The following is a 12,956-nucleotide window of genomic DNA, read 5'->3' on the forward strand; positions in this document are numbered from 1 at the left end:
TACTGCTGTTGGAAGTACTGAAACTTCTTGGAGTGGCTTTTTCCTTGTTGGCTGCCATTTTGTTATAATCTACTTGTGAAGGAGAGAGAGTAAGGAAACAGATGGTCAGCTACCATGTTGATGTGTATGGTATAAGAATCTAGATAGAAAGTATTCTAGGGCCTGAAGCCTTCCATACACCACCACCTGTTCACTTACTCAACCCACCAAAAGAGTCTGTAATCAGACTTATTACAGCAGTCAGACAGAATTGCCAATTCTTAAGAGAGAGAGACTGAGATAGTAAATGCTTGGACAGTACTGTACAACTCAATTTCATGTGTTTTGTAGAATTGCTAAACCATTTGCTGAAATATTTCTAGTAATCTTGTTAATTTTCCCTGAAGACAAGCTAGAATTATAGTTTTTTAAAAAATGTTATGCCAGTCAAACAATTTTAAGTCAGGTAAAAGTTCCTTGGGTATATTCATATTCTAAAATGGAATTGGTTCCTAGACTCAATAAGCTAATCTCCTGTATTGCTGTAAAGATTGAGACTGAGAAAATCTTTAATGACTTTGGATAAAGCATTTAAATGGATCAAGGATCTTTTTAAAATCAATATTAAAGTTCTTTTTGGGGACAGATGTGGGGGACACAACATATTAAGAAACCTGTTTTAAACACCAATTGAAAACAGATACTGACAGGCCAAATAAAAAGGGGACTGTGACACATACATCCCCAGGCAAGTATATTACACCTAGCTGACCATCATCCCAGTATTTCACCAAAGATTGTGTGAAGCCTCTGCCAAAAGCTAAGAATTAGCATATCATCATGGTTATTGTAAGAAGATAAATAGTTTTTAAAATATGTAAAATGTTATGTTCCAAAACTGTTGGAGATGAACCATGTCAACTGAAACAGGATGGGTCTCAGAGCTGACTCAACAATGAGAACAGTTGACATCTGTTGACCCAGCCCAGGCCTGTGTGTATAGTTCAGAACAGATACAAGCTTGAGCTTTGACAAAGATAAAAGAACCCAGCTTCCCCCCACACACCCCGCATAAAAAGACTGAATGTGGGGCCACAAGAATTGAGCTGAAGTTAATTAAATGCTCTGATTATGAAGAGAGAGAAAAGTCTTGCACTGTATAAGAGAAAGAAAAAGGACACAAAATTTTATCCATTACAGACAAGATACTCTGCCAGAATGAGTGTCTCATGAAAAGTGGATTTCAGCTGGACTGGACAAGTGCTGTATGGACTGACCATTGGATGAGAAATACTTTTTTTAGACAGGGAAGTAACTTGTTAGTAAGTATAGGTTCTAGATTTTTTTAATGTTTTTATTTTACCTGTAACCTTATATTTACAAATCCTTTTACTTGCATTTATTTGAATATTTAACTCAAGCATTATTAAATAAACTTAAATTTGGTTTTACTACAGACATGTCTAAGTGTCTTGTCCTAAGGAGAGAGTGTTGAACTGAGGTGAAGCCGGTAAAGTCAGGTTCACTGCTTCCATGGTGGAGTGGATTGGTGTACACTGCAGGTGTCTGCAATGTAAGGGACTGGGCACGTGAGTGTAACTATATGGAGTGTGTAAATTGCTACTGTGCCTCGGGAAAGAGCAGGGCTTGTGGTAGCCTGGAATGGAGGCAGTGTTTGTGTTGCCTGCAGCTGGTAGCTTTGAGAGAATTTTCCTTGGTGGGCACAGATGAGACTCCTTCACATTATAAGCAGGGGGTAGCGGCTCACCCTGCATATCTTGGTTAACCCAGAAACGTGTCACAGGGACTTTCTGGTGCTTGTAGGAATGACTGATTACATTTTGGGACAAGGTTTCATTTAACTATGAAATCGGACATGACCGATTGATTGATACTCTGTGCCAGACTGACAGGATATTGATTAGTTGTTCATGGGTTTCAGCACAGGAAGCTTACTTACCCTGTTCATGGCACCATTTGTATCAGAAATTTATTCTACAATTTTACAATGAACTGATGGGCCTAAAACCAAGTAGAATTGCTAGATACCATATTACAGGTCTCAACTATATTGTTCTAATAGTCCAGTTTCATGTTTCCAGGCTTGCTTAGTGACACACCACATTGGGGCAATGTTCTGATCTGGCCAGCTGCAGGAAAAAGCATTGTACACAAAACTGACACATTTTATTTTTTCCTGTTCCAAAGATTTTAAGAAAAAACAAAGATTTTTTTCCTACTACATTTTTGCATCAATCTGCTAAATATGAATGTTTCTGAAGGCAGGAGCCCGAAGATACCATCTTTTCCAAAATAGAGTTGAAAATGGAATTAGAGTTGTCTAATTGGCTCAACATATTTAAGTGCTTTGAAAACAATATTTCAAAGAGAGAGAGACACACTCATACCCCTTCAGGACATTGTAAAGGCCTCAGTTTAAAGCCTATGCCCCAACAGTTCTAATTCTGCCAGCGAGGTTACTTCAAGTGGTGGGGATTTACTCATGAGATGTTGGGCTCTGAAATCCTTCTGTCCTCGTGAGGCTCTTCAGAGAGAAGTATTGGTTAAAAAGTCGTCTTTCTTTGTTAACTTGAAGGAGGGCCACCTACACAGAGGCTGAACTCTCTGCTCCAGCAGCTGCCAGTTCTCCCTCTCTACCAGCCTCTGCAGAGTGGCAATATAATCTTGTGCTTAAGGCACTAGACTGGGAATGAGGTGATCTGGATTCTATTCCCAGCTCTGCTACAGACTTTTTGTGACCTTGCATAAGTTGTTTTGCCTCTTGATACCTCAGCTTTCTTAGAGTATCTCATGAGGATTTATGATCTTCACTAAGATAAAAAGGGTTTACCTAATTGTCAGGACTTCTCTGCAGCAGGAGGCAAGCTGGTATAGGGTAAAGAGTATGAAACAGGATTCTTCAGACAAACAAACAAACAAAAAAAACCCAATAAGGCTGTTCTATGTGAGCAGTTATGGAGCTGGAGGGCCTCTATATAGCTATAGATGGTCCTGAAGAAAGGTAGTTGCTCCTGATGTACTGGAGAGACCCAGTCTTCTTGTGTTTATATACAACTTTTACAGTTGAACAATGTATTTAAATATGTTATGTTTAGTGCATTGGAACTCCAGGTACATGGTGTTAACTCAGGGATAAGTTGCAGGATTGAGGAAAGGGGAGCTCTTTTCTCCTCTTTCCTGTTTACAGACCAAATCCAACTCTTAGTTGCATGCGTTTCATTGTTGCTACACCTGAAGACCAATGTGGAATGATAATGACTTGAACGTTTAAAAATAAAAATACCGACATGGTCAGAGAGGTAAAGAGGAATAAATAGAGACAATTTGCTTTTAAAGAGGTAAAAGACCAATTTGCTTTTAAAGAGGTAAATAGTACGCTGACAAGAAAGGAGGGGGAAAGAAGAATGAGAAGTACAGAGCTGGAAATGATAAGTTAAGATAACACATTGTGGGAGGGGGTGGGGACAAGGGTGTTGGTTTATCTTGTTTTTTTAAGGAGGGTTGAGAAGGTGATTGTAGGGTTCTGATTGATGCTGCATTGTTTAAGTTATACAGAACTTAGTGTATGAGAGTATTTGCACATTTAGATTTTGTACAGTCAAGCTGAGTGTTTGCCACTTATATGTGATTGAAATTCAGCCTAAATTTAGTGCTTTAATGGCCATAGCTTTATATTTATACAGTGATGAATATCAGGGAATGAATAAATCCAAGGAGATATATGCCCAAGTAAATCTGTTTTGATGAACTGTTCTGCGATGGGGCAGAGAGACCCCACATTGGCCATGAGAAGGTTAAGGAGAGCCTGTGGTCTCAGTTGGCCTGTTGCACTACACCTGTAGCAGATGTCAGGCATGGAGAGGAGAGTTAAAAGGACGAGACTGAGGGCTTGTCTACACTATAAAATTAAGTCCACTTATGGTAAGTCGACATACAGCCACCATGGTAATTAAGGCGGTGGTTCGTGGCCACACCTGCTCCTTCCGTCAGTGGTGCGCATCCTCACCAGGAGTCCTTCCACCGATTGAAGTGGAGCATTGTGGGACACTAACAGCTGGAGTCCGGCAGCTCTGGGCTATCAGCACTGGGGCAGAGCCCAGCTGTGAGCCTGCGCCCAGCTGACAGCTTAGGCTGTCAGCCTGGGGTGGAGGGGCGGGCAGGCTCCAACTGTCAGCTCCACTCAGGGATGACAGCCATCAGGTGATGTAAGTAACCCAGTGTCTACACAGTCACTGCCAGGCAACTCTCCAACATCACATTCTACGGGCCACTATCCTCTGACCCCACTGAGGAGTACCAAAAGAAACTACACCATCTGCTCAAGAAACTCCCTGCTACAGCATGGGAACAAATCTACATAGACACACCCCCAGAGCCCTGACCAGGGGTATTCTATCTGCTATCCAAGATCCATAAACCTGGAAATCCTGGATGCCCCATCATCTCAGGCATTACCACTCTTACAGCAGGATTATCTGGCTATTTGGACTCTCTCCTCAGACCCTACGCTACCAGCACTCCTAGCTATCTTTGAGACACCACCGACTTTCTGAGGAAACTACAGTGCATTGGTGATCTTCCTGAAAACGCCATCCTGGCCACCATGGATGTAGAAGGTCTTTATACCAATATTCCACATGAGGATGGACTACAAGCTGTCAAGAACAGTATCCCTGATGAGACCACGGCATACCTGGTGACTGAGCTTTGTGACTTTATCCTCACCCACAACCATTTCAGATTTGGAGACAACTTATACCTTCAAGTCAGTGGCACTACTATGGGTTCCCGCGTGGCCCCACAGTATGCCAACATATTTATGGCTGACTTAGAACAACGCTTCCTCAGCTCTTGTCCCCTAGTGCCCCTCCTTTACTTACGCTACATTGATGACATCTTCATCATATGGACCCACAGGAAGGAGGCCCTTGAAGAATTCCACCTGGATTTCAACAATTTCCACCATTAACCTCAGCCTGGATCAGTCCACACAAGAGATCCACTTCCTGGACACTATAGTGCAAATAAGTGATGGTCACATAAACACCACCCTATATCGGAAACCTACTGACCACTATACTTACCTACATGCCTCCAGCTTCCATCCAGAACACATCACACGATCCATTGTCTACAGCCAAGCCCTAAGATACAACCGAATTTGCTCCAATCCCTCAGACAGAGACAAACACCTACAAGATCTTTTATCAAGCATTCTTAAAACCCACCTGTGGAAGTGAGGAAACAGACTGACAGAGCAAGACGGGTACCCAGAAATCACCTACTTCAGGACACGTCCGACAAGGAAAATAACAGAACACCACTGGCCATCATGTACAGCCCCCAGCTAAAACCTCTCCAGCACATTATCAACGATCTACAACCTATCCTGGAAAACGATCCCTCATGCTCCCAGACCTTGGGATGCAGGCCAGTCCTCGCTTACAGACAACCCCCCAACCTGAAGCAAATACTCACCAGCAACTACACACCACACCACAGAAACACTAACCCAGGAACCCTGCAGCAAACTTCGTTGTCTACTCTGTCCCCATATCTACTCTAGCGACACCATCAGAGGACCCAACCACATCAGCCACACCATCAGAGGCTCATTCCCTGCACGTCTATTAATGTGTTATATGCCATCATGTGCCAGCAATGCCCCTCTGCCATGTACTCGGACAGTCCCTATGTAAAAGAATAAATGGACACAAATCGGACATCAGGAATGGTAACATACAAAAGCCAGTAGGCGAACACTTCAATCTTCCTGGACATTCTATAACAGATTTGAAAGTAGCTATATGTGAACAAAAAAACTTCAGAAACAGACTTCAAAGAGAAACATCAGAAATAAAATTCATTTGCAAATTTAACACCATTAATTTGGGCTTGAATAGGGACCGGGAGTGGCTGGCTCACTACAAAAGCAGCTTTGCCTCTCCTGGAATTGACACCTCCTCATCTGTTATTGGGGGTGGACTACATCCACCCTGATCGAATTGGCCCGGTCAACACTGGTTCTCCACTTGTGAGGTACCTCCCTTCTCTTCATGTGTCAGTATATTTATGTCTGCATCTGTAATTTTCACTCCCTGCATCTGAAGAAGTGGGGTTTTTACCCATGAAAGCTTATGTTCAAATAAATCTGTTAGTCTTTAAGGTGCCACTGGACTCCTTGTTGTTTTTATGGATACAAACTAACACGGCTACCCCGTGATACAGTTACTGTTTCGCCCTAACTATGTCAGCATATGTGCTACACCGCTCATGGAGGTGGAGTTATTATGTCTGTGCAGGGTGAGGGGACTTACTTCAGCAGAAGCAGCATTCTAGCATAGACACTGACATAATTAGGTTGACATAAGTGACCTTGCGTTGACTTAACTCTGTAGTGTAAACCAGGCCTCAGCCTAGCTCAGAGCTGACCAGGAAAGAAAACGGAGCTCTGCTTCTCTTGATTGGAGAGAATCCTGGTTGCAGCCCAGAGACTGAGTTAGCTTGCTGAACAGATAAGTCCCTGTCAGTAGGGATGACAAGACACAAGGTGATCGGTGGAAGCACAGACTTTTGAGGCAAGATCCCATCCCAAATGTCAGATGACCTTGTTTTTAGTTGTGGCTTTTTGTTTTTGTTTGTTTGCTTATTTCACTTGGACCACAACATTCTGAAAGGGCTAGGACTGAAATGTGCCTAGGCAGAGGGTCAGAGCACCACTACCTTCGACCTCACAGAGACAGTGACATACCAGTGGAGACCAACAATTGGGTGTTGTGCCCTTATGGGCCACAAAGGGATGCTGCAGAGGCAATCCTGTCACAAGGCCCTAGGAAAATAAATGTAAATACTTACACCATTAGGTCCAGACTACCACTCCCACCAAGTAAATAAGGCTGAAGTGCCTTATAAAAATTATGTTTATATAAATATTAATGCATATATATAAAACCTGAAAGATGATATTGCTCACCAGTTATAAGGAATAAAACACCTGCCATTAAATGACAAGTTAATTTTCTAGAATGTGTGTTTTAAAAAAAAAAATTGAATCCGAGAGCCCTCTTAATTAAGAGAACCAGTCATACCCTTTCCATGCCACGGTTGTGCCTCTCTAGCCACAGAGATCCATCTGAATTTCCAGCACACGTGAAAACAAGCAAGTTCCCTAAAAAATCATCAATTTTGGTGTCTGGCACTATATATAACAATAATATTGCTCTTCCATACTCCTCTGAGACTAAAGATAATCTTTAAATTTGGTTATTAAAATGACAGAATTTCGAACAAAGGTGTTAAAAACCTATAGGCCAGGCCCTGAGCACCTTACTCAGAGACTGATCATCTCCTTATATTTGTATGCATGGAAATCCACGCTGCATGCAAGTTTTCTGTGTGCGAAGATCAGCCACCACTGTCCCCAGAACTAATGGAGCTGCATGGCCAAGAAAACCAGCAGGTTGCCCCGGGATGTGGAGGCACAGAGCTTCTGCACCAGTGATCCTGTGCCTTCTGTCTCTGCCTACATTTTTTATGTTGTGCCAACCACTGATGGCCTCCAAGGGATCCTCAGAGACTCACAGGTGGAACTTGTATCCACTGCTTCTTCCACAGTGGTCAAACCCTACCCCTCTGATGGGAGACTTCGGAGGAAAACTCCAAAAGGGGAACCTGGTAAAATACTCCCCCCCACCCCACTCATCAGCCCCTCCTGTTGGTCTTTCCAATAGCCAGGGCATTCAAATACTTGGTTGTCCAGCAGTCCTTACTTGGACAAACTCGCACCAGGTCTAATGAATTTGAATTTGTCAGTATCCGGACCCCTCAGTATTTGCCTCTCTATGAGTAAAATATATAGTTGTTTTAAATTAGCAATGTTGGATCATTTAAACTGGAAATAACTTGTTGGAGACAAAGGGTCAATACATGCAGTATAACTGCAATATGATTTTTAAAAAAACCTATAAAAATAGTTTTGTGGGTTTTTTTTCCTTCTGAGGACTGAGACTGTCATGCTGAATTACCAAAAAAAAAAAAAAAAAAAAGAAAAAAGTGGTGGGGGAGAATTGGGAAGCATCCTAGACTCCTGAAGTTTTGCATTTCTGGCTGTTGGGAGTGATTGTTTCATTGCATCAGGTTAATTTTGGTCATAGTTAAATTTTGCTAGAAGCCATGGCAGACTGAACAACAAATTGATTTTTTTCCTGACTATAAGTTCAATGCACAAGGCTTGAACTCCATTAAATAAATCCTCCAGCAGTGGAAGAAGCTCTCTTTTGATATTTTGTAAAATCTCTGAGACAGATGAAAGATGACAGAGGATGTGACTTTTTATTGGATACCATAGTGTTCTTACATGGCACATTTTAGTCAAGACAGGTATGTTTTAATCATTGGTATTTCTTTCATCCAGTTAATTAAAAATCAATTGAAATTATATTGTTTACCTCTAGCAGGCTCTCTTAATGTATAAAATGTCTCCTGCATCAATGTTACTACAAGTGTTTTTAGTATAACAGGAGCCTATTAAATTATACATGCAGCACATTTTAAATGAATACTGTCAGCATAATTGCTTATCTTTTATTGCTACAAAAACATAGTAAAACAGTTTCTTTGTCAACATACTGCATAATATTCAATAAATATGTTAAAAATTATAAATAATCCTATCAGGTATTTTCAGGATATTTCACTGTAAAACAGAAAGCAGCAAAGCTGTAGCTCACGAAAGCTCATGCTCAAATAAATTGGTTAGTCTCTAAGGTGCCACAAGTACTCCTTTTCTTTCTCTGTAGTAAGTGCAAGTCTTGTGATTTAATGGAAATATTACCAGCTTTAAATTTTATTTTACTATAAACATTTAGGCAAATGCTGGCAATTTTTCAGTGTATTTTTACTTAAAATATTTATTTTAATAAACCATGACTACAGTTCTCATTATGTGCCACTTATTCACTGATTATATTGTGAGCTCACAACTGTGTGTTCAAAAAGTCTGATTTTTTTTTTTTAATTTTAACATATTTCAGAACTCAAGCTACTGAATTGTTTTGTGGCCTGAAAGAAGTATTATAGATAGTGAGGATGATAAACCTTCACTGTGTGAGACAGTCAGTGGGGGCCTGATTTTCTTATGTACTTGAAAAACTGCAACTCCCACTGACTTCAACTGCAGTTGTTGGTGCTCAACAATTTTGAAAACCAAGACCTGAAAATGTCTTCACCTATTTACTCATAGAGAAGGAAAGTCTGGTAGCCTTCACAAGAGTGCACAATCCAAGCCACGGTGATACTGCTCTGGCACAAGTATGGTGTAGGATGACAGACCACAGAGAGGTCATAAAAGGATTCCACAGTCCTTTGAATGCAATGGAGCAGTGTGCCACAGTGGCTCTCTCCACAGAGCATGTGGGAGATGGTTCCTAATGAGATGAAGGAAGGGCATGGGTGAGACCATCAGGCCCCCCCAAATCTCTGTAGGTCGCTTGTGCAAATCCTTTGTAAATCCTATTTGTTTAGGCTTTACATGAGTGATGTATCTTTCACCATAAATGGCAATGACTGAAATGAGAGAGGTAACATCTCTTATTGGACCAACTTCTTCTAGTGAGAGAGACAAGCTTTTGAGCCACCCAGAGCTCTTCTTCAGGTCAAATGACTTTTAGAAAATAATAGCTCTGGTATGTGAAGAGAAGAAAGCAATCCATTCTATCCCAGGCTTCTTGAGGGTGAAGCTACTGCTGAGAAGCATAATTAAAAATAAAAAAAATCCATTCTCAGCTATCAACCTAATGGGATAGTGACAGATATTTCTAAAAACTGTTCTGAAAAATCCATTAAACGTATTCACTAAATAATAATGTTTTATTAACTATCAAGGGAACTATAACTAATCACTGTATCCAATGAAGTGAGCTGTAGCTCACGAAAGCTTATGCTCAAATAAATTTGTTAGTCTCTAAGGTACCACAATTACTCCTTTTCTTTTTGCGGATACAGACTAACATGGCTGCTACTCTGAAAACTAATCGCTGCAGGTTTCTTTTAAATCCAGTATACTATGTTTGACCTTTATTTATACCAGATAAAAGCCTCCTGATTTTGTGGCTTTCAACCCTCTTCGTAGCTTTTCTGATTTCCCTGTTCAGAAGTAACATTCCCCAGTATACAATTTATGTAGATTTGAGATTTTTTCTATACTTACTTTAGATATCCACTAATTATTAAAGGCATATTTACTGGACTTTAATAACCTCAGTAAGAACCCAATTCTGCAAAGGGCCAAGCACCTAAACTTCCATTGACTTCAATGGAAATTGAGGATGCTTAGTACCATGTAAGGTTTGGTCCCTACTAAGGTAATTTTTATTTTTAATTTGAAGAAAAAAAGCTAGAAATCATCACTGTATTCATGTTGTACCTGAGATATTAAAATCTCAGGCCTTTCATGAAAGAGTGGTGTTCTTTATGAGCTAGGTTACTATGTTTTGAATGTGAGAGAATCAGTGTCAGCTTTTGTTTAATATAGTATAGAAGGGCTGAAACTGTGACAATATCTTATGTTTATCTTTCATGGCTTTTAGTGCTAAGATGGCAGAGTAACCATGGGAGACTGGAATTTTCTTGGAGGCATCTTGGAAGAGGTCCACATTCATTCCACTATTATTGGAAAGGTCTGGTTAACTATCCTATTCATATTTCGAATGTTGGTCCTCGGTGTGGCAGCTGAAGATGTCTGGAATGATGAGCAGTCAGAATTCATATGCAATACAGAGCAACCTGGCTGCAGAAATGTTTGCTATGACCAGGCCTTTCCTATCTCTCTCATAAGATATTGGGTCTTGCAAGTTATATTTGTATCTTCACCTTCCTTGGTCTATATGGGCCATGCTTTATACAGACTAAGAGCCTTAGAAAAAGAGAGACAAAAGAAGAAGGCACAAGTAAGAATGGAACTTGAAGGAGTCGAACTAGAAATGACTGAAGATCGGAAAAGACTGGAGCGAGAACTCCGGCAACTGGAACAAAGAAAGCTCAACAAAGCACCCCTGAGAGGCTCCTTGCTCTGCACTTATGTGATACATATTTTTACTAGGTCTGCAGTTGAAGTTGCATTTATGATTGGCCAATATCTTCTTTATGGTTTCCAGCTCAATCCTCTTTATAAATGTCTGAGAGAGCCATGTCCAAACATAGTTGACTGTTTTATATCAAGACCAACAGAAAAGACAGTGTTCATATTATTTATGCAGTCAATAGCAATTGTATCATTGTTTTTAAACATCTTAGAAATTGTCCATCTAGGGATCAAAAAAATTAAAAAGGGATTTTGTGGGCCTGATAAAAACAGGGATGACTTTGATGATTTCTATGTAAGTAAATCCAAGAAAAACTCTGTAATACCCCACCCTTGTATGGGAACATCCGCAACTCCACAAAGAACTCTCCCTTCTGTCCCTAGTAGTTATACCATGTTAATGGAAAAACAAACTTACACGGCAGGCCATGATCTAAATTCATCTTCTGCATTCCAATCTGTTAAAAACAACCATACTGAAAATAGCAATAATCGCCTCCATGATGAAAAGGAAAGTAAATTGCCAGATGAGACGCAAACTACTAATACTTTGGACCATCATCCTCGAAATAACAGCTCAAATAATAATGAAGGCTTAAGCAAGGTATTTGGGACAGAAATTAACGGTAGTCAACAACAAGATGAAAAGAAACATTGCCTCAGTGGCATGCATTCTAATCTAGTTGCTGCTTCCGGTCTGTGCTTGGGAAACCTGGCTGAACTGCCACCTGGAAGTTCATTGCAACCTGATATGACTTCCCCTATTTCAATTAACTGTGCTCGAAAGCTACGTGGAGTCAGTTCCCCATGGAACTGCTCAACAGTAGTTGAGAGTGAAGGGTCTCCAACCGATTCTCCTTCAACGAGCAGCAACCGAGGACAAGACAACTTCAGTGGAAGCAGAGCCCAAGGCCTTTCCAAGACTGACCTAAGAAAAATTGGCAGACCGGACACTCCTGATTCTCTAAGCGAGTTGAGCTCAGAATCCAAACAGAGCAGAAATTGTGAAAGTCCTCAGGCTCTCTCTCCCTCTCGGCGAATGTCATTGGCAAGTAATGCCAGCAGCAGGCGTGCCCCCACCGATCTTCAGATCTAAGTGTTTGTTACCTTACCTATATGTTACATGCATGAGTACTGAGGGAAATTATTGGACACTGTCACATGAATTATACCTATTTGTAATTGTAGTTAAGTTAATCAACTTTCACCAGCTCTTTCACTGAGGTAATGGAAAGAACTAAGCACCCTTGTGCAGTAGTTAAGAACTCTTGAAATGAGAAATTGATTCTACTTCCTCTTAATAAAAAGATGACTTAAAATCTAATAGAGCAGATATCCCCATTATCTTTCCTGTTCCTAAAGCAAACAGATGTCAGTCACTTTTAATTCAACCCAGTAATTCCTGTATGAAGTCCATCCAAGTTCAGCCTCAAAAATCTACGGATCACTGCAATCTGAACTGACTTTTTTGTGGGGGGCAGGGGAGGGGGAGGAGAAGTGATGGACACAGGAGCCATCTTTGTGTGGAGGCTTTGTGCCTCTTCATTGCCCTTTTTCACCCTCACTCCCACATAGCTCCATGCCAGGGGGACTGTGCTGGCAGGGATTCGCTTGGTGCAGTTGCCTCTGAAAAGCATGTTAGTGGGGGTTCCACATCAAGGATGGGGAACATGTGTTGTTTGGTTTGTTTTGTTTTAGGGGGAACATACTGAAAAGAATGGACCTCTACTGCCTCCTCTCTAGATCCGTGGAGCCCAAATTCCATGAAGCACCTGTGAAATATAAAAGGGTTTATGTGAGGATGGGGAGAAGTGAGCACTATGCGACGTAGCCTGCATGCTCCCAGGGAGCAGCCCTAGCTGTTTTGCTGGCCAGG

General features: G+C 41.1%; 1 protein-coding gene across 1 annotated transcript; it reads left to right on the plus strand.

Moving 5' to 3' along the window:
• Window positions 1–10,607: 10,607 nt before the first annotated feature.
• GJA9 (gap junction protein alpha 9) lies at window positions 10,608–12,176 on the plus strand. The gene has a single exon (XM_077837868.1). It carries the CDS (start codon window positions 10,608–10,610, stop codon window positions 12,174–12,176), a length of 1,569 nt encoding a protein of 522 aa, XP_077693994.1.
• Window positions 12,177–12,956: the final 780 nt, after the last annotated feature.

This window comes from Eretmochelys imbricata, chromosome 19 (genome assembly GCF_965152235.1).
Source record: "Eretmochelys imbricata isolate rEreImb1 chromosome 19, rEreImb1.hap1, whole genome shotgun sequence".
NCBI lineage: Eukaryota > Metazoa > Chordata > Testudines > Cheloniidae > Eretmochelys > Eretmochelys imbricata.

Bases quoted from the DNA above. Each gene is read 5' to 3' on its own strand.
- GJA9 (XM_077837868.1), top strand. From the start codon at position 10,608: ATGGGAGACTGGAATTTTCTTGGAGGCATCTTGGAAGAGGTCCACATT.